The 26,951-nt window shown below is 40.8% G+C and overlaps 1 protein-coding gene across 4 annotated transcripts in view; it reads right to left on the bottom strand.

Annotated features, from left to right (window-relative positions):
- Positions 1 to 26,951, bottom strand: part of si:dkeyp-117b11.1 (B-cell linker protein) — a 111,488-nt gene that overhangs the window by 17,816 nt on the left and 66,721 nt on the right. For all 4 annotated transcript variants that reach the window (XM_046870603.1, XM_046870604.1, XM_046870605.1 and 1 more), the window contains exon 16: positions 25,555 to 25,580. In XM_046870603.1, the coding sequence (XP_046726559.1) occupies positions 25,555 to 25,580 (26 nt within the window). The remainder of the gene's footprint in view (positions 1 to 25,554; positions 25,581 to 26,951) is intronic.

The following is a 26,951-nucleotide window of genomic DNA, read 5'->3' as shown; positions in this document are numbered from 1 at the left end:
CCAGAATGTCAAGTAAAATCACAGATGTCTTAATAAACCCATGAAATAAGTTATTACGAACTGAAGCTGTTTTCTGGTGAATGAGCTCCCGGTACCAACACAGCAAACTGTTTTAACAACCACAAAAACAATACATAAAGTGCAACAAAACACAGAGGCAGCCATCTAACTTATCCTACATAAATTACCTGTCAAACATGTTTTATGTTCTTAGTAGTGTTCACCAGACTAACGTAAAAAAAATCATTTGAACTGAATAACTGAATATGAACCCTACAGTAATGTTTAAACACCCATGCAATTATGTAAAAAACATCAATATCTGAATCATTCATATTTTATTTCTCTTCTAGGGTTCTTGAGCTCTGTCGCTGGCTGTCAGTATGTGCATGCATATTGTATTACTTCAGTAAATGCTTGAAGTGGAAATGAAACATGACTGCCCCCCACGGGTAATGTAATTTATGTGCCAGAGACCTTCACTATGTGCCATGTTTTCCCGCGGCAAGTCGTGCTTAGTGGACTCATCTTTAGGTCGAAGGACAGTGGGGCCAGGAGTGGCACCGATGTCCAGGTTGGAGAACCGGACGAAGTTCAGCTCTGAACCGGGTCGAGTGAGCTCTGATGCCGAATGAAGTGGGGAGACCAGAGGACTCATAAGAGGATGCGATGGCATCAATGATCCACCTGCTCAAGGTCTGCTTATTGCAGGGAGGCCTCTCCTCAGAGGGCCGTATGAGATGAGCAGTTGGTCAGACTACCCACAGGGATTGTCCTGTGGACCGTCCTGTGGAAGTAAGCCTAGGGCTCGCACCGGGCACAGCCAGTTCAGTTTTTCCTGGTCTGGGGCCTCCTCAGGGGTCGACGACCGAGGGCACTTTAGGGAAGTAACCCGTTCTAGGGTACAAAAACGTCTCGAGATGCGAACAGATCCACCTGGGTTGTGTCGGGGTCTTAAGGTGTGATGTGATTGGTACTCTCTCTCATAGAATAGTTGACCCTTTGAGCCCAAACCCACAACATTGAACAGGCTATCTACAAACCTTAGAGCCAGGTAGAACTCGTAAGCAGGGTAAGTCCCTTAGTTATTCTAGGTGGAAAAATGAGGACAGGGTTTCTTCCCCCGGGTGTGGATATTGACAGGAATGTGTCAAGTCTGGTGTGATGTTAACATCATGGTATTAAAAACTGTCCACTCTCTTTACTGGGGTCACTTTGATCTTCATTTAAGATGCACAAGCATCTCATTTGTATGCTAAGTTTCAGAAATAAATTGTTCTCCACTTGTTTTTAAATCTTTTCATCTTCTCCAAAATAGGCCTTTTTATCATCAGCAAATTTAACAATGGTGGTAGACAAGGTTAGCAAAGATGCATCAAAACGTATTTTAAAATACCTTAACTTTAAGTGTATTAAAATAAAACAATATATAGCAGCCACACTATATATCAAAATAATCTACTGTATTTTTGTATTTTAAAAATAAATAAATAAATACTTTTAGAAGGGAGAATGAAATTTCTTCGCAAACCTGCTAACTGGCCTATTTGATCCCTTCACCATTAAGCTGACTAAGTAAACAATGTTTGATAGCAGCAGCTTTACTCTGGCCGAATCATGCAATAAATCTAACATATGCAACCAGTTAACAGATCAAATATTTACATACATATCGCTGTGATCTGCCAGATAAAAGTTAGTTCAAAGCAACCAACAGTTGTTTAACAGTTTGTGAATGACTCATAATTGTATCCTAATTTACTTTATTAGTGTTTGGTATTTAATTGGTAATACTTTGCATCATTAATCATGACTCAGTGACAACCAAGTTATTCATAAGAAGACAACTGATGGCACCTGTATTCATAGCAGCTAGTTTCTAACTAATTAATCATTTGATTGTTCATCATAAATATATTGTCATTTACAGTGTTCGGGGTAATGCGTTACAAGTAATGTGCGTTACGTAATAATATTACGTGTAAACGAGTAAAACGAGTAAAGTAGCGCGTTACTTTATAAATTTACACATTAATATCTGAGGTTTTTTTTAATAACTTTTTAAAAAAAAAAGTAATGCGAGTTACTTTCCAGTTAAATTATTTTGCATAAAAAAATAAATACTGAATTAAAACAAACGTAGTCACGTAGAATCGTGCATTTATACGTGTGAGCCACGAGAACAGAAGCTGGTCAGAAGCGGAGGCAAACCAGAGAATTACATTACTGCGATGGAAGTAATGAAAGTAAATAATAATTCTTATTATTTTGAAAAAGTCGAGGAAAAGGAGAAAGGAATAATCGTTAAGTGTAGATTATGTGTTGGTGAAAAGCTCTTGTCAACTGCAAAAAATACCACTTAAAAAAAACCAACAATACCTTCATGCAAAGCACAGCACTACGCAAACTTTGTAAAAAAGCGTTCAGAATGTTTCAAGCTGATGATGAAGCAGAGAATGATGTAGATGTGGACGAGGTCATATTTACGGAATTGCACGAAATTTTACGAGATGACAGCAAGAGGTATGTTCTCCCTCCACATCACCGGTGTACATCCCACACCCTTAACCTTATATACATGAACGATAGTTACATTTCTGATAGCGAAGGCAGATTGCAAAGCAGTGTACAGAAGTGGACTGGAAAGTGTTCAGCCTTGTGGTCAAAATTTAGTCGATCATCTTATTGTTCTCTAAGAAGTTATTAAGCATTTTAAATATTTAAAACATGTATTTTGCCCTAATATAACTTCTTTTTTAATGGCAAATAATATAACGCATTACTTTCCATAAAAAGTAACTAAGTAACGTAATTAGTTACTTTTTTTGGGGAGTAACTCAATATTGTAATGCATTACTTTTAAAAGTAACGTTGCCCAACACTGGTCATTCATACAATGGTATACAAAATGATCCGTGAAACAGCTACAATAATTAGGGTAATATTTAGCAGAAAATATTCAGTTTCCGACATTGACCACCTTCTTCCATATGGATAAATGTTCTTTTCTGATCTCAACATCTCTCAGATCTCAAGTCTGGGCAAGCTACTGAGTATGCACCAATCAGAGGTTCTATCAGTTTTACGATGTGATCATGTAGACTTCTTACAAAGTATTTTACAGTATTTAAAAGCTACAAAAAATACAAAACACTAAATTATTTTGACAAAATCATATTTTATACAGTGAGGAAAATAAGTATTTAAACACCCTACTATTTTGCAAGTTCTCCCACTTAGAAATCATGAAGGGGTCTGAATTTGTCATCGTAGGTGCATGTCCACTGTGAGAGACATAATGTAAAAAAAAATATCCAGAAATCACAATGTATGATTTTTAAACTATTTATTTGTATGATACAGCTGCAAATAAGTATTTGAACACCTGAGAAAGTCAATGTTAATATTTGGTACAGTAGCCTTTGTTTGCAATTACAGAGGTCAAACGTTTCCTGTAGTTTTTCACCAGGTTTGCACACACACTGCAGAAGGGATTTTGGCCCACTCCTTCACACAGATCTTCTCTAGATCAGTCAGGCTTCTGGCCTGTCGCAGAGAAACACGGAGTTTGAGCTCCCTCCAAAGATTATCTATTGGGTTTAGGTCTGGAGACTGGCTAGGCCATGCCAGAACCTTGATATGCTTCTTACAGAGCCACTACTTGGTTATCCTGGCTGTGTGCTTCGGGGCATTGTCATGTTGGAAGACCCAGCCTAGACCCATCTTCAGTGCTCTAACTGAGGGAAGGAGGTTGTTCCCCAAAATCTCGCAATACATGGCCCCGGTCATCCTCACCTTAATACAGTGCAGTCGCCCTGTCCCATGTGCAGTAAAACACTGCCAAAGCATGATGCTACCAACGCTATGCTTCACAGTAGCTTCACAGTGTTCTTAGGATGGTACTCATCATTCTTCTTCCTCCAAACACGTTTAGTGGAATTATGACCCAAAAGTTCTATTTTGGTCTCATCTGACCACATGACTTTCTCTAATGACACCTCTGGATCATCCAAATGGTCATTGGCAAGCTTAAGATGTGCCTGGACATGTGCTGGTTTAAGCAGGGGAACCTTCCGTGCCATCCATGATTTCAAACCATGACATCTTAGTGTATTACCAACAGTAACCTTGGAAACAGTGGTCCCAGCTCTTTTCAGGTCATTGACCAGCTCCTCCCGTGTAGTTCTGGGCTGATTTCTCACCTTCCTTAGGATCATTGAGACCCCACGAGGTGAGATCTTGCATGGAGCCCCAGTGCGAGGGAGATTGACAGTCATGTTTAGCTTCTTCCATTTTCTAATGATTGCTCCAACAGTGGACCTTTTTTCACCAAGCTGCTTGGCAATTTCCCCGTAGCCCTTTCCAGCCTTGTGGAGGTGTACAATTTTGTCTCTAGTGTCTTTGGACAGCTCTTTGGTCTTGGCCATGTTAGTAGTTGGATTCTTACTGATTGTATGGGGAGAACAGGTGTCTTCATGCAGCTAATGACCTCAAACAGGTGCATCTAATTGAGGATAATAAATGTAGTGGAGGTAGACATTTTAAAGGCAGACTAACAATTCTTTGAGGGTCAGAATTCTAGCTGATAGACAGGTGTTCAAATACTTATTTGCAGCTGTATCATACAAATAAATAGTTTAAAAATCATATATTGTGATTTCTGGATTTTTTTTTTAGATTATGTTTCTCACAGTGGACATGCACATACGATGACAATTTCAGACCCCTCCATGATTTCTACGTGGGAAAACTTGCAAAATAGCAGGGTTTTCAAATACTTATTTTCCTCACTGTATTTGAAATATGCATTTAAAATACATGTACTGTATCATAAATACTGCAGTTCTAATCTCACTCTCTCGGTTTATTGCTGAATTGTATTTGCCACATAACTTGTTTCTTTCAGCTGATTTTCCTGGTCTCAATAGACCAAAAAACTTATAGAGATTTGTTTTTATGAAGTTTTATGTTGAAATAATAAAAATTATTAAAAAGATATCATTAATTATAAAAAAATGAAGTAAAATGTAATACATTACAGTACTGTATACATGCAATTAGATTTTTTCTGGTGGCGTCCGTTTATTGCAATTTTTTCTTTATTTGCAGGTAGTTTTGGAACCTAACCACTGCGATAAACAGGGGATTACTGTTAGTTACGGTTAGTGCAGCTAACCTGTGTTTGGGTGTTTGCCGGCGCCGGTGTTGCTGGCCTGACGTTTCCTTTAATCAGCCGCCCAACTAGAGCGCCACCCAGCAACCTGGCTATATAGCGCCAAAACCGGAAGCCAACAAATATATTTCGCTTTGTTAAAAGAGATTGTGCAATGTTGGCATATTGTTAATAAGGTTATTTTTTTATTTCTATTATATATAGACAGTGACAAGGCGAGGGAGGCGAGATTGAGATGGTTTGGACATGTGCAGAGGAGGGGCATAAATTATATTGGTAGAAGAATGCTGAGGATGGAGCCACCAGGTAGGAGAAAAAGAGGAAGGCCAAGGAGGAGGTTTATGGATGTGGTGAGGGAAGACATGCAGGTAGTTGGTTTGAAAGAGGCAGATGTAGAGGACAAGGTGGTATGGAGACAGATGATCCGCTGTGGCGACCCCTAATGGGAGCAGCCAAAAGAAGAAGAAGAGGAAGAAGATATAGTCAGTAAATCCAATTGAAGGAGTTAATATTTAGCAATGCAAGTCAATACATTATGTAATGTTATTTATCCTTATGTTATTGTATGAGAGGAGCAACCTATATTTGTATGTGAATGATGCCAGTTCAAAATGGTGGCTGCTTTTATTAGAGGTATTGTGCTTTATGCGTTGCGGATAAACCACACACACATGCATGCACACCCGTCTTCATTTCTTCGGAGCCAAAGGAGCTGACTGTCCCTCAAGTTCTTCCCTCAAATTATTATTACCTTTATTTAACCAGGTAGAAACTCACTGAGATTAAAAATCTCATTCCACAGGAGTGACCTGGCCAAGATGAGCAGCAATACATTCAGTTACAGACTTACACATCACAAACACAGTTAAAACAATTACATTTCACAAACAAAGTTTAAAAACAGTTACATTTCACAGAGTCGTCTTCCAGTTGCCAAATAGCTACTTTGAACTGGTCCATGAAGAGAAGATTTTGCAACTTCAATTTCGATTGGATAAGATTCCAGTCAAACGGTGCTGCGTATGCAAAAGATTTCTTACCCAGTTCAGTTCTAGCAAAAGGAACTGACAGCGTATAGCAGTTTTGAGAGCGTAAAGAGTATTTTGTGACAGATTTCTGTTGCGTTAAACTGCAAAGGTACGAAGGTAACATCCCCAAGATAGCTTTATAAATAATTATGTACCAGTGAATTTTTCTCCTACTGAACAGAGAGGGCCAGCCCACGCTTTTATACAAGGTACAATGATGCACAGAAGATTTACAATGTAGTATAAACCTTAGGGCACCATGATAAACAGCATCTAAGGTAGAAAGAATAGAGATTGGAGCAAACTGATATACTACGTCACCATAATCAAGTACAGATAAAAAAGTACCAGAAATCAATTTCTTTTGCGCATTAAATGACAAACAAAACTTGTTCCTAAAATAAAACCAAAGCCTAATTTTCAATTTTTTCTTCAGTTGAGTAATATGAGAGCCAAATGATAAAGCATCGTCGACAATGATGCCAAGGTATTTGTATTCTTTGACTAATTTGCTCATTGAACCTTGTAGTGTCTGAAAAGAAATCAAATTACCTTCGAGTTTCTTTGAACCCGAGAACACCATATATTTAGTTTTATCACTATTCAGAACAAGCTTTAAATTAGAAAGCCGTGACTGAATGACATTAAAAGCTAACTGAAGTTTACACAGAGCTTGCTGCACAGAGGAAGCACTACAGTACAGGACAGTGTTGTCTGCATAAAAATGGAGATTAACATCTTGTTTTGCATGATCAAGACTGTTAATATAAATAGTGAATAAAAGGGGCCCCAACACGGATCCTTGGGGAACACCTTTAGCAGTAACTAATGAACCAGTTAAACATCTTTCAATTTGGACACATTGAGTTCTTCCGCTTTAATAATTTTTAAACCAAGAAATTACGTAACTTGATAAACCAACACTTTTCAATCTATGCAACAGTATATCATGGTCCACCGTGTCAAAAGCCTTAGATAAATCAACAAAAAGAGAGGCACAGAAATTACCTTTATCAATTGATCCCACTATGTCATTTAAAACTTTCAAAACAGCTGTAGTGGTACTGTAATTTTTGCGGAATCCAGATTGATTTATAGACAACACTTTGTTTGTATTCAAATAACAAGTAAGCTGTTCACTAACAAAACATTCTAAAATCTTAGTTAAAACACAAAGCTTTGAAATTGGTCTGTAGTTATCTAACTCCGCAGGCTCTCCCCCTTTTAACAGAGGTAATACATAAGCTGATTTCCATATTTCTGGAACAACACCAGTATTTAGTGAGAGATTAAAAATGTAAGTTAATGGGGAAGTAATAATATCTGCGCTAATTTCAGATATAAGGGATGCACATTTAAAATGACTTTCTGCATTCATAAAGTCTGAGTTACAATCCAGACATGTATTATTTTGAGTGTCAAACAAAGTGCCAGATGCAACAAAATGATTGTTAAAACAATTGAGCATCTGCTCTTTATCTGAAATACTAGAGGAATCCATATTTATACATGAAGGAAAACTAGAGCTAATCTTACTTCCTCTTAGCTGTTTTATATTCTGCCAAAATTTCTTCGGTTTATTTGAGTTAGCAGTATTTGCAATAAAATAATCAGCCTTAGCTTTTCTAATAGCAGCTGTATATCGATTTCGAAGCTGCCTGAAACAGATCCAATCTGAGCATGAGTTGGATTGTCTAGCTATTGCCCACGCAACATCACGCTCACGAATAAGAGCAGATAGAGTTTCAGAAAACCAAGGGTTATTTCTACCTTTAACTCTGAATTTTTTTAATGGGGCGTGCATATTGATAGGCGATATTAAACCTTCATTAAAAAAAATTTCAAGCAGACTCAACATCGGGAATAAGGAAAATCCTGTCCCAGTAATACAGTGCTATATCAAAGAGAAAACCTTGCTCGGTAAAATGCCGCAAACATCGCCTTGTAATAATACGAGGCTTATACTTCGGTAACTTAGTATCCCTAACTGTAGCAATGACGCAACGGTCACTAACATCATTAGCAAATACTGAGGCTGAAGAGTACTTATGGGGAGTGTTGCTAAAAATTAGATCAATTAATGTGGACTTTTTAGGATCCTTCAAATTTGGTCTGGTAGGAGTCTCTAATAACTGAAAGAGATTCACAGTATCACAGATTGTTTTGAAACTATCAGATGGCGGCTGTAACCAGTTCACATTAAAATCACCCATAAGTACTAACTCCTTATAGTTCAAAGAGGCCAATGTATGCATTAAGGAGGAAATAGCATCATTACTAGCTGATGGAGGTCTATAACATCCAACTATAGTAAGATGCAAGGTTTTAGAAACAATAAGATTTAAAGCTAAAAATTCGTCTTTGTTTACTACTGACTCAGAGTGTAGAGACTTCAAATCTATCCTTAACATAAACTGCCACCCCCCCACTCCCCTCTTTGGTCTATCAGCCCTATAAACAGTATAACCATCTATACCTATGATTTTATCTGAGCCAGGTTTTAGATATTACCAAATCATCAGGGCTTGTATTCATTGCCCAAATACGCACCATATCCAACTTGGGGAGCAGACTTCTCACATTCATATGAATAAAACCCAGGCCTGATCTAGATCTAAAATCAGCCGGAACTTTAAAAGTAGGATCACAATCATTAAATGGACCAGGGTTTGGAGAAACATTTCCAGATATAAATAACATAAGAATTATAAAACTCTGTTGTCTCACCGTCTTACTTACACTTCTAGCAGATGAGTTTAAAAAAGTGGAGTAATTCACAATGCAATATTCAGTTTGTGCTTGAAAAGGCATAAAATCATCAAACACAAAATTTAAAAGCAATAACTTCAGTTGGTGATCCCATGCAAAATATACATATGTGTACACACCTATACTTGTCAAGTTTGTCAATTCTAAAACAGCAGGGAATTCATGATGTAAAGTGGAGACTGAATCATACCTGTAGTTGACGTTTCCCAGGTTGATTATTATAAAAAGTGAAACCGCCAGCGCGGTGCAAATAGAATTTACGTGCCGCATTGTTCTAAAATCCACAGGTAATGACCACAAGAGTAATCAAGTCTTTCCTTGTTGATGAAAAATGCACCCCCAGATCGCCTTCTTCCCACGAAAATGCTGCCAGACGCCACGATACAGGGGAGAAGATCCACGCCAACACCAAACCACGGACCACGGTAAAAAAGCCAACAAAAAAAAGACTATCAAAAACAGCGAAAGATATCTTGAAATCCAAATAGACACTTTCCTTTAAGAAAGAGGAATTGTATTTAAACCCGGTGGGCCGCCGCCTTCCTCTCGTTCGTATCGACATCAGAGCCCGGAATACCCAGCTGGGACGGCCATCGATCCACGACCACGACGAAGAAAGTCGTCGGAAGACAAATACAGCGGTAAACAACTCACCACAACTAGTAGATAAGTTCACTTCAAAATACAAAGTAAAATAGTGCACTTTCCTTCAAAAGAATGAAGGTGTAATCCTTAGAACTCCATATTCGGCATTCATTAGTTGCAGAATAGGTGAAATCTTTAAAACTCTGTACCCGGCGCATTGGTGGCAAAATAAAACAGAGCCAATAACTACGAAGTATTTAAAAATATATAAAACCCTCGCAACTTTTCCATAAAACTATTGATCACGGAGAATAAAAGAACAAAAACAACTCGAAGGGTAAGAACGACTAATATGAAATATAAGTATAAAAACTAGAACACGTTTTACACACAAAACAAGGATGCTGCCATCTTGGATTTGCAATTGTGTGTCTTCTACTAAGTTTGTGGGAGAATTTCTGTGGATAAATGTGCTGGATCTTCAGACGTATCACCTCGGTCTCATTCCCTAGTAGCATAGCTGACCATGTATCAAAGCTCAAACATAGCTAAGGAGATCCGTACCTTCTAGAGGACACAAAGGAAACCTCATGGACTCTAACACTGCTTTACTCAAACCTCTATTATTTGTCAAGGCGTTAAAGGCTGATTCCTCTCTGTCAAATAGAAATCTTCCTAATGGTAATAATAGATTGATCACCGAGATAATCATAATTAGAAAATTATCTATTATGATTGATAATCATAATAGATAATAGATCACCGAGACATGGCTGAACACAGTTAGAGACGTACCAGTGCCATTTGGATCCCGCTACATGTGTGGAGTTTTGACATTGGACCTCCTGGAGTTTTTGAAGGCTCTGGCATGAAGAAGCTGATGCTGGATCTGTGATGATCACAAATGCTGAGCTTATAAAACTAGGAGCTACTAACCATATAGACTGTATAAGACTGCAGAAAGAACATCACTTATAATCTTATACTCCAGTAATCATGTTAGTTCTCACTCTCCAGTGTTCTGTATTGTTGAAAGATTTATGATCAAACTCTTGATGTCACCCAAATGAGGATGGGTTCCCCTTTTGAGTCTGGTTCCTCTCAAGGTTTCTTCCTTATAACATCTAAGGGAGTTTTTCCTTGCCACAGTCTTGCTCATCAGGGACAAATTCACACCATTCACCTTAACTGTTGATTTGTGTAAAGCTGCTTTGAGACAATGTCTGTTGTGAAAAGCGCTATACAAATAAACTTGACTTGACTTGACAGTTCACGGTTTACCCCATGGACATAACAGGAGTCGAGGAAGTCAAGTGTAGGTGGAGTGTGTCTGATGGTGAACAAGCACTGGTGCAACAGCGTGAGCATCGTTCCTCTTTCCCGCTCCTGCACACCAAACCTGGAACTACTGACAATCAAATGTCGGCCCTTTTATCTACCTCGGGAATTCAGCTCGGTCATAGTCAGTGCCGTTTATATTCCACCTCAAGCGGACATGGACACTGCAGTATGGGATTTACATGAGACAATAACACTTCACTAAACACAGCATCGGGACGCTGCGCTCATTGTGATAGGAGATTTGAACAGTGCCAACCTCAAGTGCGCACTACCGAACTTTCATCAGCACATCACCAGCCCCACCAGGTGTGAAAGGACACTGAACCACTGTTACACAACATTCAAGAACAGCTACAAGGCAAAATCACGTCCACCGTTTGGGAAATCGGACCATGCCGCCATCTTCCTCATGCCTGTTTACAAACAAAGGCTGAAACAGGAAGCTCTGGTTCAGAGGGAGGTTGCGGATTGACCTGAGGTCGCGGATTGACTGGACTGACCAATCGGTGGCTGCTCTTCAGGACGCTTTGGATGATGCAGACCAGAGGTGGCAAAACTAAACACATCCTTTACTTAAGTAGAAGTACAGATAATCATGTTTTAAAATACTCGGGTAAAAGTTGAAGTACTGATTATACTTTTTTACTTAAGTGAAAGTAAATATATATAAATAATTATAGACATTTTACAGATTTGAATGATGTATTGTTACATCTAATCTGTACGATCAATAAAGACAGTAATTTAAGCTTGTTTTGCCATTATGAGGGAAAAACCCACAAAACGCCACCTAGAGGGTTAATTGTGTGAATCATGGCGGATTTGGTGTTTGAATTGAGACTTGGCACAGAAATAAAACAAAAGTTTACTGATTAAAAGTATTTTTCAGTGGAGTTTATTTATTTATTTTATATCTTAGTAAAGAAAGGATGTTGTGGATAAATGTATGTTTTGCAGAAGGTTTTAATTTCATCTCTTTTATATTTAGTTATTTACATTTATTTGATAAAAATGGTAAAAACAGAAATGGGCGCTGAATTGATCACGCGTTAATAACATTTGGTGCCGTTTAAAAGACGTTTTATTTTGACAGCCTAATATATACACTGGAGATCAAAATTAGAGAACAATTTATAAACAATTGAATAATTATGCAATGTCACCTCACTGCTCCACAGTTGAAGGAGTTTTTGTCCTGTCTATACCATGCTACCAGAACACCTTTTCCACAAAATAACTAAGGCATTTAAAAAAAAACGTTATTTTGCAGAAAACACACTGATCAAAATTAGAGAACAACAATGACTGTAGCATGGAAAAAGATTACAACAAAATCTTCTGAAGGTTACAACAGTCAGCAATTAAAATAAAGTGTACTGGCCTCTGCTCTGAATAACTTCAGCACATCTGCAGCCACAGGACAGAACTAGTCTCTCACACTGCTCTGGTGTGATTTTGGTCCACTCTTCTTCCAGTCTCCTCCACAGTTTGGTGATTGTAGTGGGTTTCTTGGCCATAACTTTGTCGCCAAGGATTTTCTAGAGGTTCTCTATTCGTTTGAGATCAGGACTCTGGGCAGGCCATGTCATTATTTCAATGTTTTCAGTTTCAAGGAACTGCTTTACCGTTTTGCTGTGTGACATGGAGCATTGTCCTGCATGAACACTGCAGGCTGATTGGGTGATGAACACAGGGAAGGAACCATATGTTTTTAAAGAATGTTCTGATAAACATTTGCATTCACTCTGCCATGTAGCTGTATAAGGGGCCCAACTCCTGCTGCAGAAAACATGCCCCAAACCATGACACTTTCACTGACATCTTTACACACTTTGGGTTTAGTCTTTCTCCAGTTTGTCACCGAACATAAGGTTTCCCATCAGACCCAAATAAATTAAACTTGCTTTTATCACTAAAGTGAACTTTGGATCAGTTCTCCTCTGTCCACACAACATGCTCCTCAGCAAAGCTTAGGCTAGCCTTTTGATTATTTCTGCTAATGAAAGGTTTGGTCACTGCAGAGTGGGCTTTCAGTCCAAATGCTCTTAAACGTCGAGACACTGTATGATGAGACGGATCCTTACCCTGTTCAGCGCTAAACTGGTGAGTAATTCCAGCTGCAGTGTGGAAACGATTGCCCATTATGATCCGCCGCAGTATCCTGTCCTCTCTTGTATTTGTCTTCTGTGGACGACCAGCCTTCCTGGCAGACTTGAATGAGTTTCTGATGTAAAGTTTCAATATTCTTGAAATCACAGATTTGGAATGACCAACTTGTCTTGCTATGGCTAATAGGGTCATCCCTTTGGCCTTCATCTGGACAACCTGCTGCCGGAGGCATTCATTCACTTTAGAATGGCCCACCATCTTGCAGAGTCAGTGAAACTGGAAGTTAGGCTGCCAGTTAAATAGGGGTTGACAGATAATCAAGGAAATTAGCACCAGGTGCCAGATTAACACCAATAACTGGGAGGTATCTGAAAGTGTTCTCTAATTTTGATCAGTGTGTTCTCTGCAAAATAATGTTTTTTTATTTGTTAATGCCTTAGTTATTTTGTGGAAAAGGTGTTCTGGTAGCATGGTATAGACAGGACAAAAACTCCTTCAACTGTTGAGCAGTGAAGATGGCATTATTTCAGAATTGTTCAATTGTTTATAAATTGTTCTGTAATTTTGATCTCCAGTGTGTGTGTATATATATATATATATATATATATATATATATATATATATATATATATATATATTAATACAAAACGAATTTAAAATGTTGTTACCTAATGAATGTGTCCAGGCTGAACATCCACATATAGAACACAAGCAGAGAAAAGATGATGATGATCAGGAACGTCTCTGTTCTTAGTCATGTTTACATCACTGACTCCCTCTCATCCACGTTAACCCCAAACTTCTTACTGCCTTCTGCTTGCTTATTTTTAGCTCTTAGCTTTGTAAACTAGTCTACATCTGTGGTGAGTGAGAGACAGGACTTTATACACCAGTGGATTAAAAAAGACGCGCATTACCAGGAAATTGTTTGTTCGGCTGAAATCAATGCGCAGTGAAAAAAAAAATTATATTTCACCAAATCAATGGATTAAAACTAAAGTAACGACAGCTCGTTACTTTAGGTTTTGAAAATGTAAGAAGTAAAAAGTACAGATATTTGCATAAAAATGTAATAAGTAAAAAGTTGTCTGAAAAATAAATAGTGGAGTAAAGTACTGATACAAAAAAAATCTACTTAAGTACAGTAACAAAGTATTTGTACTTCGTTACTTCCCACCTCTGACGCAGACTGGGACATGTTCAGGCGCAGCTCTGATGATGTCAACATGTTTACGGAAGCGGTTGTGGGATTATACAGCGGACAGCGGATAATACGGTGCAAAAAAACACCATCAGAACGTTTACCAACCAGAAGCCGTGGTTGGATAAAACCATTCACGACACACTGAGATCCCGCTCCGCTGCCTACAACATGGGGCTTGACACCGGGGACATGGAGGAGTACAAGGCTGCGTCTTACAGTGTTCACAGAGTGGTGAAGGAAGCAAAGAGGCGCTATGGGAGGAAACAAGAGTCACAGTTCCAATATGGTGGCTTTAGGAGCCTGTGGCAGGGACTAAGAACAAATAAAACCGCACTCTCCCAACGGCTGAGCTTTTCTTCCCAAAGCGCACCCCGGATTACCCCACTTCTGCCGTTGTTGTTGATTCTATGCTTTTGCTGCTCATCCCACGCTCTCCTGTGTGCTGTTCAGCGCCGCGCTTCTACCAAGCGCACCCGTGGATTATCCATAGACTGCCTATCGTTTCTGTTCAGGACTTAGTGGACCACGCTCCTGAAGCGCACCACCGGATTATTCAATTTCAAGACGAGTGTTTGTGTTTGGCTTTACCCTGTGTTGAGCTCGCTTCTCCGGCAATATGGCGGAGTAGGGCATATTTTTACGGAGTGTAGGCGGATACATGGAGTCGTATTCGTATTTCTACCCCTCAGAAAGAGCGAAGATTGCGCTTCATATCTGTCTGCTGTCTGGAGAGTCCCTCTTTCTGGCCACTGAGTTGTGGAGCATGACTGGAGGCGAATTTTCCATTCCAGAGCGTCCCTGTAAGATCCGCTCCGCTCTAGAGCATTCCTGAGAGCTCCGCTCCGCTCCAGGACCTCCCGGAGAGCTCCGTTCCGCTCCAGGACCTCCAGGATAGCTCTGTTTCATTCCAGGGTCCCAAGGAGAGTGCAGCTCCGCTCCAGAGCGCCCCAGAGCACTCAGATTAGTTTCAAGGCCGACGTCTCAGTCCCTGGCTCCTCCCAAGGCGACGTCTCACTCCCGAGGTCCTCCCGAGGCGACGTCTCGCTCCCGAGCTCCTCCCAAAGCGACGTCTCGCTCCCGAGCTCCTCGCAAGGCAACGTCACCCAACCGAGCTCCACTCAAGGCGACGTCTTGCCCTTAAACTCCCCGAAAGGCAATCTTACGCCATTGAACCCCGCGGAGGCCGTTGCTCAGTCTCTAGTCTCCCCCAAGGTCGTTGTCCTGTTCCCAGTCTCCAGCAAAGTCAGGCTCAGTCTCCGATCCCCGCTGAGCACGTTGTTTGGCCTTAGGACCCAGCTGAGGGCACGGCTTGACCTCTATCCTCCGTCGTGGGCGTTGTTTTGTCACCGGGCTCGCTCAGAGATGTCACTAGGAAGTCACTCCGTTCCGGGTCTCCGTGGTGGCCGTCACTCAGCTCCAGTTCAACATGGCGGCAAGGCACAAATCCAAGAAAACCAGAACATCCAAAACCGAAACCAAAAATGCGGGAAGCAAAAAAAACAAGGGGCAGAAAAGTCTCAAACCGACACGGAAGCCAACGAGACAATCTGGCAGAGAATGCGAGGAATCCGCATCCATTTACGCAACAGCAAGATGGCGGCCGAGACGGTTGCAAGTTAACGCTACCCCGCGGAAGTTGGAAGCAAAAGAACCGGAAATGTGCGCACCGCTGGCTGACAGTACCCCTCCCCTTAGGCCAGCTCCAGACGGCCCACCAGGTTGGTCCGGGCGTTCCCGGTGGAAACAGAAAATGAGGTTGGAATCCAAAATGTGACGTGCAGGCACCCATTAATGATCCTCAGGACCATAGCCCTCCCAGTCCATAAGGTATTGTAAGCCTCTTCCTCTGCGTCTTGAGCATAGGAGATGGTGCACAGTGAAGGCGGGGCCACCGTCACTGTCGGCCTGGAAAGGGGGAGAGGCCAGTAGGTATGTGTGGTAGAAGTTCGCAAAGCCGAGGAATCTCTGCAGTTGTTTGCGATTTTCAGGTTTGGGCCACTCCTCCATGGCAAGGATCCAAGCAGGATCCATCTGATGAACTTGGAGTAAAAGTTCACAAAGCTGAGGAATCTCTGCAGTTGTTTGCGATTTTCAGGTTTGGGCCACTCCTCCACGGTAAGGATCCAGGCAGAATCATTCACATACAACTGGCTCTGAAGTAGTCGGGTGAGCACAGCTCGTACATGGCAGCGGTGTTCTTCCAAGGAGCGGGAGTAGATTAATATATCGTCCAGGTAGATGAACACAAACATTGGAGCATGTCCAAAAGGACGTCGTTGACCAGGGCCTGGAAGACAGCTGGGGCATTAATTAGGCCAAACGACATGACCAAGTACTAATAGTGGCCTGCTGGGGTGTTAAAATGGCTAATTAAAATGTCCAAAAAAATCCATTTGTTAAAATCCCGCTCAAAAGTTCATGCCTTGTATTGGCCATTCCACCAAAGATGGGTGTGGCTACGGGAACATTAAAGGCCCTGATCGCTCAAACCTCTTTTTTGTTAGATTTTTCCAAAATCTGACCTCCGGCAGTTTTGCTTAAGAACTTTGTCTATTCACCGGGTACTCTTGACTTCCGGTTGAAAGGGCACGCTGGCGCATTTTGGCTGCCGCTCCTCTCCCCCGTTTATGTTGGATTACTGCTTTTATCTCTGAGTGCTGTTTACTGGACTTCACTGTTTTGTTGCGTGGTCCAGGACATACACTGCTTACACCGCTGTGAGGCTGCTGTTGGTGTGGACCCTCCCCGAATGGCTCACAGGTACACTGCATACCAGTTGTTGAACCTGAACAGACATTTTGATTTGGCAAAAGATGTACGTGTTTTCTGCAGTCATGTTGGAATATTGCGACCTAAGCGTTACATACATCGCTCGGCAAGGCGGAGCTTTGAGAGCTCAACATCTAAACCTGTCGCTTATCCAAGATTTCTGCGTAAACCCCATAGACTGCTGTTTAGACCTACAGGAGTTAATTTTAATAATCAGCTCTCGGGTGTGGGGAGCTTGCATCGGATTCATCTCCTCCCTTGTGTCTGCTGAAATCAGCACTGTTTAACGCGCGCTCTGTCAACAACAAAGCTGTCATTTTATTTGACATTATTATAGAACAAAAGCTGGACCATGTCGGTTTAACTAAGACGTGGCACAAAGAATCTGACGGTCTTCTTTTTAATGAACCAACACCTGCTGGCTATGGATGACTTGACTTTCCGCGTTTTTCTGGCAGAGATGGGGGTATCATTGTGTTACACAATCAACAGGTCAACATGCGTCTGGTGGCTGCCCCCAAATTTGACTCATTTGAGTGCCTTGTTTTGAGTGTTTCTGCCCCCCTTTCTACTGCAGTGGCTACAGACTAAAGGCCTCCTAAGTCAAATAAAGACTTTTTATCTGAATTATCAGATATGTTTCTTTTCTTTGCCTCAGATTTGAAAGAATTCTTCTCCTGGGTGATTTCAACATCCATGTGAAGGTAAAAGACTCCACAATAACTAAAGACTTTTTGTCCATATTTGAGTGCTTTGAATTAGACCAACTCTTACGCATGACAAAGGCCACACTTTAGACCTTGTGATTTCCGTTTCATTTGTGTCTCATTTCAACTTTTGATTTAGGTCTGTCTGATCTGTCATGAACACTACTTCTTCTCGCATCATTAATTATCGCAAGTGGAGATCTACTGAGCCCACTGATTTTTTAGACTTTACTGACTCTTCTTTGAGTTGTGATTCTCTATCTGAGGATCTGGATAATAATGTTTTTATGCTGAACTCCTTCCTCCTGGCTGGCCTGGACACGTTGGCTCTCTTGAAGTCACGATCTGTTTCTTTTACACGCTCTGCTCCGTGGTACAATAATGATTTGCATACAATGAAGGCTTTGTGTCGCAAAATGGAGCGTAGATGGTGCATATCAGGTTTGACTGTTCATCACCAGGCATGGAAAGTCAGCTTACTTGAATATAAGGCTGAAATGGTATCAGCCACATCTGTGTATTTTTCTCAGTTAATTGTCAATAATCAGAAAAACCCCAAAAAACTGTTTCACTCAATCAATAAGCTGCTTAAAAATCACAGCCTCTCTAATGTTCCAGCTTCAACTCACCTATGTAATATGTTTTTGAAGTTTTTTAGCACCAAAATTGAAAATATACGTAATCACATTGTTAACACTGCTACTGTCAGGAATCCACCTGCCACGCCCCCTTCAGTGGCTGTCATTGCCTCCGCGTGCTCCCAAGCTCGCAGCGCAAATCATGCACAGCTGAAGCAAGTTACTCACTCACTCCCGGCTCCCATATAAACCGCTCACTCACCCACACTCACTGTCCGTTATTGTAGGTTCATGTGGTTATGTGTGTGCGCACGTTTATGCCTGTTCGCGTATGCTTTTCCTCGGCCACATACCGTTCGACTCGGACTCTCTCTCCTCGTGTGGACTGCGTCTCTCTCCTGGCGCACCTAGGAACATTACTCTCCCTTTTTTCCCGGATTCCTTCAGTGGGATTGTACTTTCAGACTGCCCTTTCAGTTCGGGACTTTGTGGGTCGCGCATCCCAGCGCACCACCAGATTATCCCTGCGAATGCAGGTATTTGTGTTGGCTCTGCCTTTTTTGAGTTAAATAAAGCTTTGTTTGCTGTTACCTCGGCTTCCGCCTCCATTTCCGCATAACAGCTACCTCATCCTTAAGTGTGTCTGCATTCTCTGGTATCTGTCTTTCTAACTTTGCTGTTCATGACTCCCAGTCATTACGTAATATGGTTTAACAACTGAAAGCCTCAACTTCCAGAGTTGATCAGATACCATCTTGTCTGTTTAAATCTTGTTTTGATTCCCTCTCTCCTGTTGTTTTGAGAATTATCAATAACTCTCTGTATACCGGTGTTGTATACCCTAGTACCAAAAACTAACAACATGAACTTTGACAATACGAACAATTTTTGTCCCATCTCTAATCTTCCATTCCTCGCCAAAATTTTAGAACAACCAGCTTTTAAGATCACTTGGTCTTAACTATCACTTTTATGCCGATGACATATATATACATTCTAAACCTGATGTCAATATGCCTGTGTCTTTTATTTCTCATTGTTTTACTGAGATTAAGAAATGGATGTCTGAAACTTTTCTTTGTCTGAACAGTGACAAGACTGAAGTGATGCGTATTGGTTCACCTCATCAGTTGTGTAAAGCAGAGTCCGTAACCTTAAGTTTGGATGGCTCTGTTTTACAATTCCAAACTAAACAAAAAAATTGGGGGGTGATATTTGACACCAATTTAACATTTGATCATGTTCATAGCACTGTCAAAGCGTCGTTTTTTTTATCTCAGAAACATTGCCAAAATACGTCCCATGCTGACTTTCTTTGTGGCTGAAAAGTTGATCAACACTTTTGTATTTTTACGTCTTGACTACTGTAATGCTTTGCTGGCTGGAGTTCCTAAAGCTACACTAAGTAAATTACAGTGGTACAAAATTCAGCTGCTAAAATTCTGACTAGGACCAGTGCGAGGGAACACATCGCATCTATCCTGGAAAAATTGCACTGGCTTTCTGTTAGTTTTCGTATTGATTTAAAATTCTCATGCTCATAAGGCCTTGAATAATTTGGCCCCTCAATATCTGTGTGAGCTGTTAACCCCCTACACACCTTCATGTGCTCTACGCTCTTCTGAAGCTGGTCTTCTAACTGCCCAAAAAACACGGCTGAAAACTGTGGGTGATCTGACTTTTTCTTCTTTGGCTCCCACACTGTGGAATTCCCTGCCCTCAGAGATTAGGTATGCAGAATCCTTGGGTGTTTTTAAATCCCATCTTAAAACGTACTAAAAGAAATTGATCAGTGTTCATAATCATTTTCATAAATGCTTATTCTTTGTTTATTAAAGTGGTTATCCTATATTGCTCATCCTAAGCAATATCAACAATGTAATCCTCAATTAAATGTAGTGTAACTACTATTTATTAATAAATCTATCACAATCTAGCAGGATACATTATCAGGTATGCATCATATTATGCCCAACCCATATCTCCTTATCAATGACCTCCTCTACCTAACTTTGATAGCCCAGGCAAGGTATAGATCAGGGATAGCAGGGATTTCAAAGGTCAAGGTGAAGTCAGTTCCTGATTCCTGTTGTTGATTGTTTCCCGGGAATTTTGTTTGTATCAGCGTTTTTTACAGTTTGTTTTTTTCTCTCTCTCATCGCTTTAAAATATCAAAATATCGTTTTGATTTCTTGCATCCTTTACTTTCCGTTGGCTCCATTTAGTCTATTTTGGCTTTCGGAAGAGCGCATTTTTCCCTGTTTGAGAAACCCAAACAGGAAAGCAGTGAGTGGAGGACATTCCCACCAGAACTACAAACACACACTACAGTAACCACATTAAGGTATGTAATTTCTCTGCTATGGCAAACATCCTGTTCATTCAGTGTGTGAAGTGTGACATGTTTAGTCAGTCTTTCTCCGTTGTTAACAATAATTGTATCTCTGAGAAGTGTAAGCTAGTTTGCTCTTTGACGGAGAAGATCTTAGCACTAAAGGAGCGCATCCAGAGTCTAGAGAGTAGTAGTGAGTGTGAGAGCAGTCCAGGTTCTACAGGGGAAAGTCTGGATGCCCTAGGTGGAGTTAGCATTCCCCCAACTCCGGCATTAGAGCCCTTGCAGCTGGGCAAGTGTGTGACGGCTCAGCATCATACTCGCAAAGCCAAAGCTAACGCTAAGGCTCGCCGTGGGAGCACCATTCCTCTCCACTTCACGTGTCCAACAGGTTTGCTCTTCTCAGTGAAGCACCCGTTGAGAAACTTGAAAGAGCTCTGGTTTTAGGAGACTCTATTCTGAGGCACGTGAAATTAGCTAGACCTTTAGGGGCACCAGCAGCACAGGTTATGTGTATACCGGGAGCCAGGGCGCCGAACATAGCAGGTCAGCTTAGGTTTTAGGAAAGCACAGGTTCTCTAAGATAGTTTTTCACACAGGAGCTAATGATCTATGCCTTCGACAGTCAGAGGTTACCAAGAGTAATATTATAGAGGTGTGTAAATTAGCGAAGGCAATGTCCGATGCAGTAACATGCTCTGGCCCCACCCTAATGCGACGTGGCAATGTAGCCTACAGCAGGTTATGGTCGCTGAACTGCTGGATGTCCGAGTGGTGCTCCAAAAACCATGTGGGCTTTATAAATAATTGGAGCAATTTTGAGAGCAAGGCTGGCCTGTTAGTGCGGGACGGTATCCATCCCACTTGGGAAGGTGCTGCTCTCATTTCTTGTAGTATAGGTGATAATTGAGACTGTGTCTGTCCCCTGAGCGACACCAAAATGTAGGAATTCTCAGAAAGTCTGTTTTAGTAACCCGATTAACATTAAATTAAATAGGACTAAACGCACAGCCAGCACCTCTGATCTAAAGATAGGATTGTTGAATATTAGATCTCTCACGTCAAAAGCGCTTACTACACTGCAGACTTCATGTTAAGCTCAGCAACCTGTCACCTACAGAAGTTCTCTGATGACTCTGCCATCTTTGGTCTGATCACGGATGATGATCACCGGGAGTACAGAGGACTTATACAGAACTTTGTGGACTGGTGCCAACGGAGCTGCCTCAAGATAAATGCAGGGAAAACCAAAGAACTGGTAGTGGATTTCCGTAGGCACAAACAAACTTTATCACCAGTGAACATTCAGGGAAAGGACATTGTGAGAGTGGACTCTTACAAATACCTGGGTGTTCACCAAAACAACAAACTGGACTGGACAGACAACACTGGGGCAATTTACAAGAAAGGGCAGAGCAGACTCTTTCTGCTGAGGAGACTAAAGTCTTTTGGAGTTCAAGGAGAGCTACTGAAGACCTTTTTTGACTCTGTGGTGGCCTCAGACATATTTTATGGAGTGGTCTGCTGGGGCAGCAGCATCTCTACTGCAGACAGGAAGAGACTGGACAAGCTGATCAGGAAGGCCAGCTCAGTCCTGGGGATTCCCCTGGACACTGTACAGTGGGTGGGAAAAAGGAGGATTGTAGCAAAACTATCATCATTGCTGGAGAACGCCTCTCACCCCCTGTATGTAACCATTACATTGTTGAGCAGCTCCTTCAGTGAAAGACTGTTACATTCTAAGTGTCTGAAGGAGCGTTACAGAAGGTCTTTTCTTCCTTCTGCTATTAGACTTTACAATCAAAGCTGTTCCCAGTAAAAACCAGTCACCAAAATACAACACTGTTAATACTTTTTAGCTGTGCAATAACATTACCTGTGTTCAATATTACATGCAACATGTGCAATATTACCTGCAATACGTGCAATACCACCTGTGTGAAATACTACCTGCAATGCCTACTTTTTTTACTTCCCTTATTTGTATTTATACATTGTACTGTGTATATACTGTATATTATAGTATGTGTATATTTGTATTTATTTTTATTTCTTTCCTTTGCTGCTGTAACAAAGAAATTTCCCCACTGTGGGACGAATAAAGGTATATCTTATCTTATCTTATCTTATCTTATCTTATCTTATCTTTTCTTACTATAAACGAAAATTATTACCGGCCAGGAGTTTAAATATTGTGTTTGTCAGAAACGTGGATTAAACCGAATGAATAGGTAGCATTAAATGAAGCGAGTCCTCCTGGGTAGTGTTACATACACCAACCCCGTCTAAATGGCAGAGGAGGTCGGAGTCGCAGCTATATATAATAATCTAAGCGTCACACAAAAGACTAAAGACAAATGTAAAACATTTGAAGTTCTTTACAACAACATAAAATATGTAGTGACCATGCACAAAAGCAGGTCCAGTCAGTCAATTCCACTAATTATTATTTATAGACCCCCAGTGCCCTACTCTGATTTTCTCATTTCTCAAATTAGCAAATTTCATCACAAATTTAGCTACTTCTTTAGACAAAGCATTAATAGTTGGTGACTTTAATATTAATTTTGATAATCAGGAAGACTCCTTAAGAGCAGCAGTTGTGTCCATTCTGGATTCAGTTGGAATTATTCAGAATGTTATAGGACCCACTCATAGTGGTGGACACACTCTTGATTTGTTGTTAACATTTGTGCTGCTAGATCAGCATATTTCTTCACCCTCATAGAAAATAACAAGCATAATACTTGATTTTTATTCAGCACGGTAGCAAAATTGACCTGTTATTGGCCTCTGATCAGGGTTTTGTCTCTTTACTTGTTTTGCTCGATCTTAGTGCAGCTTTTGACACCATTGATCACACTATACTGCTTGCTAGACTTGAGAACGTTGTTGGAATAAAGGGAACAGCTCTCTCTTAGCTCAGGTCTTATTTGACTGATCGCTATCAGTTTGTTGATGTAAATGGTGAGTTCTCCACACTCTCTGAGGTAAACATTGGTCTTACGCCCACTGCTTTTTTCTTTATATATGCTGCCTCTTGGTGAAATTACACATGGTATTCACTTCCATTGCTATGCTGATGATACACAGTTGTATATGTATATGCCTGATCATCATCACTGTACCCTGCAACATCTTATATCTGCTATAAATGGACATTCGGTGCAACCCAGATGAGGATGGGTTTCCTCTTGAGTCTGTTTTTTTTCCTTATGCCATCTCGGGGAGTTTTTCCTTGACACAGTCGCCACCGGCTTGCTCATCATGAACAGAAATGTTTATTGTTAAAAGCGCTATACAAATAAAAATGAATTAAATTGAATTGTATATTTCAGCAAAGCCAGATGAGAGATATCAGCTTAACAATGGATTCTTTGAGGTTCATGTGAATAATATTACAGAATCGCCTTCTTTCACCTTAGAAATATTGCTAAAATTAGAAATATGATGTTGTTACAGGATGCAGAAAAACTAGTTCATGCTTTTGTTACTTCTAGATTAGACTACTGTAACTCTTTACTGTCTGGGTGTTCAAGTAAGTGCATATATAAGCTTTAGTTAGATCAGAATGCAGCAGCAAGAGTCCTCACTAGATCTAGGAAATATGACCACATAACTCCTGTTTTAATCAGTCTACACCGGCTCCCAATTAAATCTCGCATTGATTATAAAATACTACTACTGACGTATAAAGCAGTATCTGAGTTAACTTCTTTACCAGTATGATCCTCCGCACCTACTTAGACCAAAAGGTGCAGGCTATCTGTGGGTTCCTCAAATAATGAAAACTACAGCACGGGGCAGATCTTTCTATTATATGGAACAGCCTTCCAATCAGTGTTCGGGAGTCACGGTCTCAGTGTTTAAGTCGAGGTTAAAAACATATTTATTTAGTCAAGCCTTTGATCAGTAGATTTTTTCTTAGGTAAAGGCGCAGATCTGGAGGTAACATAGATATAGAGTGTTTGGTGAACTGGGATATTTGTATGCTGTTGTCCCCTCACATTCACACGTTCACTCAGGTTTGTTGACGGTGGTGTGGTGGGTCGTCTCTTATCCCAGAGATCCCTCATATCGGTGTTACCTTCTGGTTCTCCCTTTTATTTATGCTGCCATATCGAGTCTTGCGGGAGTCCAAACTGCACAATGATATTAACTCTGATACAACAATAAGGACACTTAATAATCCATATCCATCTCTTCCTGTCACCCTCTTCTCTCTCTCTCTCTCTCTCTCTCTCTCTCTCTCTCTCTCTCACTCTCAGTCGAGTTAAACATGCTCCTGAGGTTCCAGTGACCACTGTTCCTGCCCCTCTCCCTCCTGTGGATCTTCCCACTTCGTCCAGGCCTGTCTCTGGATAGTGTTCTCTTTGACTGGAGGCCAGCTTGGGACAGTTTCTCATCAACGCCTTGGGTGGTTCTAAGAAATTCTGGAGTAAGAACGGGCGCTTTAAAGATGGATTGGACTGTAGTTAATGTCAACAGTCTGCTACACTGACTCAGGACTACATTTAGCTTCTGATCATCATCACTGTACCCTGCAACATCGTATATCTGCTATAAATGGACATTCGGTGCAACCCAGACGAGGATGGGTTCCCTCTTGAGTATCGTTCCTCTCCTTATGCCATCTCGGGGAGTTTTTCCTTGCCACAGTCGCCACCGGCTTGCTCATCAGGGACAAACTTACTTATAAAGAACATATTCACTTTTAATCACCACATTATCTGTGTAAAGCTGCTTTGAGACAATATTCATTGTTAAAATCGCTATAAAAATAATAATGAATTAAATTGAAATTGAATTTCAAACGGGTTACACACATGGGGGTTAAGGCTGAGAGGTGATTACTTTGCAAATAGTGTTTAACCCTAGCCCAAAATACTGTGGTGTATATTATTGACATTAATGAACATGAGTGGTGTTTGCTATCCATGCATAAAAGATTTTTTTTACCTTTCCTCCAGAGTGTTCCACTGGTGCTGTGAGAGAGTAAGAATAGGTGTGACAATTTGAAGCAAATATATTAAACCCTAACTCTAGATATAGAAAGAAAGGAAATAAAGTACTGTGCAACAGTTTTAGGCACTTTTAAAATAAATGCTGTAAAAAGTAATTATTGTGTGATTATTGATATGAACAGTGATTATTGATATGAACAAAATCTTAAATAAATAAATGGAATAAAATAAAATAAATATATTTAATGAGACCACCCTTTACTTGCAAACAGCATCAATTCTTCTAGGTACACAAAACAGTTTTTTGAAGAAAATAAGGTTGTTCGAGTTAAACATGCTCCTGAGGTTCCAGTGACCACTGTTCCTGTCCCTCTTCCCTCCGCGGATCTTCCCACTTCGTCCAGTATCCTCTTCGTTTGGAGGCCACTCTGTGCAGCTGGGGATGGTTTCACATGGCCTTGGGTGGTTTCATTAAATTCCGGAGTTAAAATGGGAGTTTTGTGGATGGATTTGGGCTGTAGTTAATGCCCCGCAACATCCTATATCTGCAATAAATGGACATTCAGTGCAACCCAGATGAGGATGGGTTCCCTCTTGAGTCCGGTTCCTCTCAAGGTTTCTTCCTTATGCCATCTCGGGAAGTTTTTCCTTGCCACAGTTGCCACCGGCTTGCTCATCAGAGACAAACTTACACTTTCATGTAATCCCAGTCAGACTTAATAATCCAAACAACTTGTTTTTTGCTACAGCCAAATATTTCAAATTCTGACTCATCAGTCCGGAGAACCTCTTGATATTTTTCTGCACCACACTTCCTAAGTTTTTGTGCATAGCCTTGTTTCCATGTCAGAGGTATGTGTTTTTGGCCAAAACCTTTCCATGAATACGATTTCTCGCCAGACTTCTCTAAATAGTAAATAGGTCTATATGGGTCCTATTGGTTTTCACCAGTTCTTTGCTGATGGCACTGATAGACATCTTCCAATGTACATCTTCCAGAGCATTGTGAATAGTTTCATTCACCCACGGCTTCTGGTTGGGAAACGTTCTGATCTTCTGGTAGTTTTCCAATAGATCCCACAACTGCTCCCGTAAATATGATGATGTCATCCGAGCTGCACTTGAACATGTCCCAGTCTACCTCATCTAACGCATCCTGCAGAGTGGCCACTGATTGGTAGTATGGAGATGGATGATCCGCTGTGTTGACCAATAATGAGAGCAGCCGGAAGAAGAAAAAGAAGAAAAAGAAGAAGAAGAAGAAGAAGAAGAGTGGCCACTGATTAGTTACAGGCATTGTTTGTATAAAGGCATGAGAAAGATGGCACCATCTTGAAAGCCAGTGCAAGACAAAAGTGCAAACAGTTAGGACAGATATAAAAAACACACAAA

The sequence above is a fragment of the Silurus meridionalis genome, chromosome 17, assembly GCF_014805685.1.
Source record: "Silurus meridionalis isolate SWU-2019-XX chromosome 17, ASM1480568v1, whole genome shotgun sequence".
NCBI classification, from domain to species: Eukaryota; Metazoa; Chordata; class Actinopteri; order Siluriformes; family Siluridae; genus Silurus; species Silurus meridionalis.
Note: the sequence above shows the minus strand (reverse complement) of the source record. Positions and strands in the feature narration are given on the sequence as shown.